Below are 7,457 nucleotides of genomic sequence, written 5' to 3'. Positions count from 1 at the left end.
TGTTGTCATTCATATTTTTACATCCAGGCCCATATGCATTTTTTTATTCAGCGTATCAAATTTTGCTTATAGACAGTTACACAGAAACTACCATCTCTATCACATTGTATTTCTGGTTTCCAGTGTATTTTTACCAGAAGAAAGTGATAAGTATTTCTGCTTTTTAATCAAAGCATTAATTAGAGATTTTGAGACCAATACCTGTTTTTCCACTATTGCATTTATTCCCATTCGAAAACTAACAGGTCTAGAGAGCTCATATTTTGCATATAGATTTCTTTTGTGATTGTGGAAAGATATTTAAAGTTGAATCAACGTTAACTAAAATACTTTTGTGTTCGACTACAACATGAGTCGGCATTCACATTAGTGTCGGAATCGAAATCAGAAGTTCAAGGAGGCAAGAGCAGCAAAGTTTGTTTTTCTCTTTGCTGAACCACGTTATATTTAATATTGTATAGATTTTGATTTTCAAATAATAAAACATTTTAATTTTTTACAGATTTATTAAAATATTTTAATTTAATTTTTAATTTTAATACTACTACACATATTTCCATTGAATGTTCGGAGAAGCAGAAAATATTACTGTTGAGCTGGTGCTACCTAAACTATTCACCTGCATTAAAAAATAATGATTATGTATTACATCAGTAATTTAGAATATAATAACGATATTTTTAAAATACCTGATGCCTAATGTAGTAAACAAGCTTTTCTAAATTTTCAGGATCAATATTTTCACATTTGAAAAATCGGCGCCAAAGATGCCCAGCAAGATGTAAATCACTAGATAGAACCGCTTCATCATATCCAATAATAGATGCATTAAACTGCTCCGACAATAATTCTATTTGTTTTTTAAATAATGATGATTTCATATTCTGAAAATTAATTATAATTGTTTATTAGTTAAAAATAAGAAAATAAATTAAACTACAGTAACAAATTTTATGTATATTTAGAGCAGTTTCTTAAACTAGTAAATCAGTAAAAAATGTGTAATCTAAATTAAGGGTCAATTTTACCCAGTTTTCATCGTGTAAAATTCACGAAGAGAGTTGTTTAACAACCTAAAAAACGGGACAAGTAAAATTTTTACCAGTGATACTACATATATTTAATAATGAAAAACAATTAATGGTATTTTAAAAAAAGGAAATATATTAAAAATTAAATATATATGGGTGGTTCTCTGTGAAATCGAAGATGAAAATTTTAATTTTTGCCCAAACTGTGTTTATATGTTCTACATGTTGTACCTTATTCCCAAAAAATTATTATTTTATACTTCAAAAAACAATTGGAGACAAAAATATTCAAGTTTGTACTAATTATGTTATGTATTATGATATGTTGCTACGGGCTAAGCCTAGCTCTTGAAGTTGTAGACTACTTGTTGCTTACTGCTTTTTTACTACTCAAACTTAGTCGTGTAAATTTATTTGTATCGATAGACTTACAATTTACCGACTTATATGTGTCAAATTTGCGTACAAAACCACTTATCAGCCATTATATCATGTTTGTTTACTACATAACTTTTAGTAGTAGGTCAGACCCATCCTGAAACTTTACAGCTACTTTTTTACTGTATTGAGGTGGTCGGAGTCCGGATCAAACATTCAGATTTTCAAATTTTAAGGTTTAAAATGCAAATAAGATATATATATATAAAGCCACATATATATATATATATATGGCTTTAAAAGTATTTTTAATAAAAAATTCAGAAAATTTCGCAAAAAAAGTATCTGGGTAGTTTTAGTTAAAAGTGCATCCCTTATGAGCTACAAATTATTGAGAATAGGCAAAAAATGCAAAAATTGCTTGAAATCCCAACTTTGACCAAATATAACTCGAAGCCAAGTGAAGGAATCGCGCTGGAATTTTTTTTTGGAAATAAGGTACAACATGTAGAACATATAAACACAGTTTGAGCAAAAATTAAAATTTTCATCTTCGATTTCACAGAAAACCACCCATATACACTTATATTTATTCAACAACTAATACTTAACCATTAAATTAAAATAATTAATATTATTATTAGTATAATAACGTACGCAATTCACCGTGCCGGCTGCCATGCTACCACGCGCCCTTCGAAATATGGCTTATATTACTACATTAATATACTTTTTTATTAAATATTTTTAAACTTATAAATTTTAAATTATTATTATATCTTATTATTATATTCAACTTAAATTAAAGATTTCAATGTTATCAACTTAAATTTTTATATTAGTTTACAATTGAATTTATAGTATTAAATAATAAATAGACAGAACTGACATAGTAACTTTGATAAACGCGCCATAATATGGCATCAGATCCAGTACGTGTTAAGTATATTAGAAAACTGAGTAAAAACAATCATAATGTCATATATCTGTTGTATGACTTTAACAACCAATCGAAGTAGTTCAATTAACATGACATCACCATCCATATTATATCGCGCCTTTTTTAGGTTAATTATTATTTATCGTCTATAGTGATGTAGTTGTGTCTTGACGCCAAATTTAGTCTTTTTTCTTGGATGTTTTGTTCGTCGTAAATAAAATCTAATTTCTTTGGTATTATGTTTAATAAAAAATAAATATATTTTTTCAATAACTATTTAATATAACTCAATAACAATACATTCTTTGAATTTAATTTAAATTTAAATAATAAGTATTATGCTTTAATGTTGTAATGTTATCACTTCTGATTTTAAAATAAAATTATATTTTAATAATAGTGTATCATTTTATTATTGTTTTTGTTTCATATTTCTATTATTATAAATTAGTGGATTATGTATATTTTAATGTTGAATCAATGTTTAAATATAACGAGCAAGCGTTATCAATTAGTTTTTAGCTAGTTATAATAACTTTGCCTCTTTTCCCAATGCAATAATAAGAATTTTCCCTTCAAGTCATAAAAAATTTTCATTCTGATGTCTGTTTTTCAAATTTTCTGGCTGCTTTTATCCGGAAACTAGTATACATAAAGATCTGCTCTCTTGCATGCGCATTTCCTATACAATAATGAAACAATACTTAAAGTTAAATTCATCTCAACTAATATACTTTTAATTTTCATTCGAACACCCATCTGAATACTTGGGTTTATCGCTAACATGTTCCAACGAAGACAGTTAAGGGGATATCTGCACAAAAGCTTCGTAAATCCGCCACGGGGTGTTTTGTATTTCCAAACTTCTAGAAAAACAGAAAGTCCGATCGAATTTTTCTTTTGGTTGAACGATTCATTAAACTTAACACTACGGCGCTACAGGCTCGGTTTTTCATTTGCAAGCTTTATTTAAAAAGTTGTATGTAAAATTAAATTTTAAGGTTGGCGCTGCAATCGCATGAGTACGACGAAGTACGCGTAAACATCTGTTCGTATGTAAAGACCGTACTAGATATCAGGACGGGCTGCGCGAGTCTACAAATAATTATTTAAATTATTAGGAACTAGCCTTCGGCTCGAAAGCCTTATGTTACTAGAGTCACATGCGGACACAAAGATCTAAGTATGTCCCGCGTCTTCTCGTCTGCGCGGACGCGTGTTTATGCCCGGCCGATATTCTGTCCCGTACCTGCTAAGCGGACAGGTCGGTTTCAAGCGGACGTTGTTAGTGTCCCAGAAGTATAGTCACGCTATAGTATCGCGGACTAGAATCTGTGCATGATTATGTCGCTTGCCCTTACCTGGTGTGGCTTATGGTGTTGTCAGCAAGCGTGTTTACACCTTCTTTTCTCGTCTCGATGGTTTTAGGTTGTTTTACGGGTTTTATAGATTATTAATAATAATTATACACTGATGATTAATTGTTATGGTTTTTGTTTTATTGGAGACAACCCGGATCTCAGCAGATGTTTTGTATAATTCAGTTATAATAGTATTGATGTTATTACGTAGTGCGGTGGTTTATTTATAGTTACTTTTGACGTTTGTACGATTAAACTTAACTTACAATATATTTATATATTCGTTCTCTTTTATGCCCTGGAACTGGATAGTCCTTCATGGCACGTCAGATACTGATTGGCCTTACTCTACACGATTACTCGTGGCAAGTTTTACGATCTTATCTAAGCTGTGTTACCACTAACGCCAGATTTATTGACGGGCCCTTCGCTTATTGCACTATGCAGACTCTTAACTAGAAAACAAGGAGTCTACTATATCTCGCATGCAAAGTTTGAGTGGTTCGCACACACTCAATAAGCGATGCGTACTGATAAATAGCACTCATACTCGCTGACCAGGTACAGCCACATAACAACAGGTTATTTGTACAAAAGGCTCTCCGTAGATCGTTTCCTGGCTTTACGCGCGTATAAGAATTGCTGAATCGTAGGTCAAAGCACTCGCTCCGATGTTCGGCGATCGGTTTCGTACTGTCGCAATCGGTTTAGTATAGGTCGTTCGAGTACACGAATGCAGTCGTACAGACGTTATACAAATACATAAATGCTAAAGTATATATGAACGTGGAACATTATCCGAACGAAATTTTCTTTCGGTAGAACGAATCATTAAACTTAACACTACGGCGCTACAGACTTGGTTTTTCATTACAAACTTTATTTAAAAAGTTATATGTAATAGAAAAACAGTATTTTTAGCGACGACATCCCCTTAAATAAAAACTGTTACGGTCACTTATTTCTAAATAAATTTACAATTTTGTTATTATCTGTACAAAAATTTAGATATATGGCTTTAATACAATGCAGATGGCATAAGATTAATAGATTTGAACATCGGCTGATAAGATTATATCGTCTCTCCCTACGAAGACTAGCATATTTCAACTCTGGAAGAATGGTACTTTTCATTTTTCGCCGCGAAAAGTAGCACAGGTCAAGCTTTTGCCTCGAAGACTAGCACTTTTCACAACGTTGCCGGAAGACTATCTTGTTTCACTTCTTTGCCGCGAAGACTAGCACTTTTTACAAAAACATTAGCGGCTTCGGGGCTTTATGCTTAAAAAAATTGATGATATTTATGAACGCCAAAGTGGTACATAGTAACATCTACGTGCAAAGTGTCAGCTAGTACAAAAATTATTAAATTATCATAAGTTTTTCTCATACTACAAAGAGCATTAGTTTGAGCCATATAATGTGCTAGTCTTCGCGGCAAACAACGAAATGTACTAGTCTTTGCGTATGTTCTGAAATCTACTACTCTTCGTAGGGACCTACGATATGATTTCCATTTACTTACCCTACTGAGAATAATCGCACGATAATCGCGTAAACAAACGCGTGATTTTCGCGCGATTTTTGCGCGATACATAAAAAAAAGTCAATAAGAAGTTTGTTGCGGGATTATTGCTTGTAAAATACACTCTTTACAGGGCAGTTTGATCGGCATTTTCCTACCAGTATAGTAATTTTTCGCTCAAAACTGGCCGGAAAGTCGGGAACATTTCTACCAGAGTACGTTACTGTTGCGCCCGGAAACCGTCCATTTATATTTATGATGGCATCATAAATTAACCAAACGTTTTTTTTATGGAAAACCCGCTTTTCTATGTACATTTTTTGCAGAAGAAAGTCTGAAAAAGCAGGGAAAGAATTATTTCTTGTTCTTGCGTCTTGCGTTTCCAGCTCACATTACTTCGTGTTTTAGAGCAATTAACTATGAAAAATCTGAGCACGCTTCGTATTTGATAGTTTTAAAGTTATTTTATTATATTTTTGTTAAACATTTTATTTGCTGCTTGTTGCTAATACTGTTATTTTATTTTATTTGTTAAAAATGATATCTGAGTTTGGACACAAATCAAGTACATCTAGTGTTTCTTTAAGTGATCCGACTTATAAAGAAAAAAAGTTTAATGAAAGTAATTGTGATTATAACAATACTAATGATTTAAATCATGCAGCATTTGAACGTTTAATTTGTATGGACTTTCATCGTCTTGGAAACTACAGTTTATTTATAATAATTTATACAAATGTGAACAATAATTCCATATTAATTTTTTATATTCACCTAGAGGAATCTTTAAAATAGTAAAATTTTCAATTCCGCTAAATTTTTGTAGAAACGTAATTGGAGGTGCTTGAAGTTTAAATCATACGTTTTTAGAAAATATCCCTGCGAATGGCTGTAAGTGTTTGTGTGTGTATGTATAACCTCATAATTCTGAAACTACGCGACCGATTGTAATAAAATTTGACATGCATACATGTTTTCTAATCACGGATTTGGACTTTTTTTTATGATATAGACCATCATATGGCCATTTTATGACCATTTTTCGGTTTTTGAAAAAATATATTTGCTTTTTTTTAAATGATATGATTTATCAAATGAATGGAGCAATAGTGTTTCTGAAAGAGCATTATCTACATGCAAATCGCTAGAGGGACGTGAACTTTTCGCTTGAACGATGTAATGGAAAAATATCTCGCGAAATGTGCAATACCTCCAAATACTCCTCGCAAACTCTATGTATTACTACGACCATGCAATTTTCTGGAATACTCGTAGCAATAATGACAAAGCGAAGCGACTTTCAACGCTCGCGGTCTCACGTGATCGGAAAACAACACTTACCAACACCGCTAGGTGTACACTATAATATACGTAGGAGCAGTGCTGACTTCCGCAACGCTATTACTCACGATGTCAACCTCGCGACCAAGGCGCCAGATACGAATCTTATTTAAGTTATCTTAGAGTTATGATGCACGGGACATTGTTAGCGCGCCGCGTGTGAACGCGCTTTCTTTGCGCCTTAGTATAGAAGAGGTAATGGTGCACGCTTGTGGTGTACGCGCGCACTCCCTACTACGCGCACCGATCTAGATTAGTTAGATTTTAGATTATAATAATATATATTTATTACATATATAAATCGCATACAATTACAATTTTTGTTTTTATTTTTACAATTATTATAATTGCCCGCATATAAAGAAAAACCAGACAATCGTTCACGTACAATAAAAGTACCATAAATTTATAAGCTGCAGTAACTGTTCAAAGTATTCTTAGAAATAACTATTAACGAAAATATTACAAATTTCGAGTGAACTTCATTTTCGTACAAGTATTCGTATATAATGTGTAAATAATATTTTATACGTTAATTCCCAACGTTATAAATATGTGTAACAAGCTGAGGGTTAATAATTTTTAGTACAACACAAATATTATTTACGACGATTTAAGGATCAACGTAGAGAGTTGTAAACAAATTAGCGATTACATAATTTCTTAATCTAAAATCTAACACCCTGATTATTTTTTATTGATTCTACCGCAAATTAAAAAAAGAATCATCAAAATCGGATCATTAGTTTCCGAGAAAAAGCAAAATTTTCTTGCTATTTCAAATATAAGACGCTTGGTCAAATTTCAGCCGCGGGACAGCTCCACGTGCGGTGCACGCGCGCCCCACACTCTACAAAAACGCGCTGTCGCTTTTGTCATTA

The 7,457-nt window shown here is 32.2% G+C and overlaps 1 protein-coding gene across 11 annotated transcripts in view; it reads right to left on the bottom strand.

Annotated features, from left to right (window-relative positions):
• Positions 1-486: 486 nt before the first annotated feature.
• The window catches only part of LOC100679452 (ubiquinol-cytochrome-c reductase complex assembly factor 1), a 147,789-nt gene continuing 140,818 nt past the window's right edge, over positions 487-7,457 (bottom strand). For all 11 annotated transcript variants that reach the window (XM_032602122.1, XM_032602121.1, XM_032602117.1 and 8 more), the window contains 2 exons: positions 690-884; positions 487-619 (listed from right to left, as the gene is read on the bottom strand). In XM_032602122.1, the coding sequence (XP_032458013.1) occupies positions 545-619; positions 690-884 (270 nt within the window). In that variant the 3' untranslated portion in view covers positions 487-544. The remainder of the gene's footprint in view (positions 620-689; positions 885-7,457) is intronic.

Source organism: Nasonia vitripennis (assembly GCF_009193385.2).
Source record: "Nasonia vitripennis strain AsymCx chromosome 4 unlocalized genomic scaffold, Nvit_psr_1.1 chr4_random0010, whole genome shotgun sequence".
Classification (NCBI taxonomy): Eukaryota; Metazoa; Arthropoda; class Insecta; order Hymenoptera; family Pteromalidae; genus Nasonia; species Nasonia vitripennis.
This window is presented reverse-complemented; position numbering and strand designations above follow the sequence as displayed.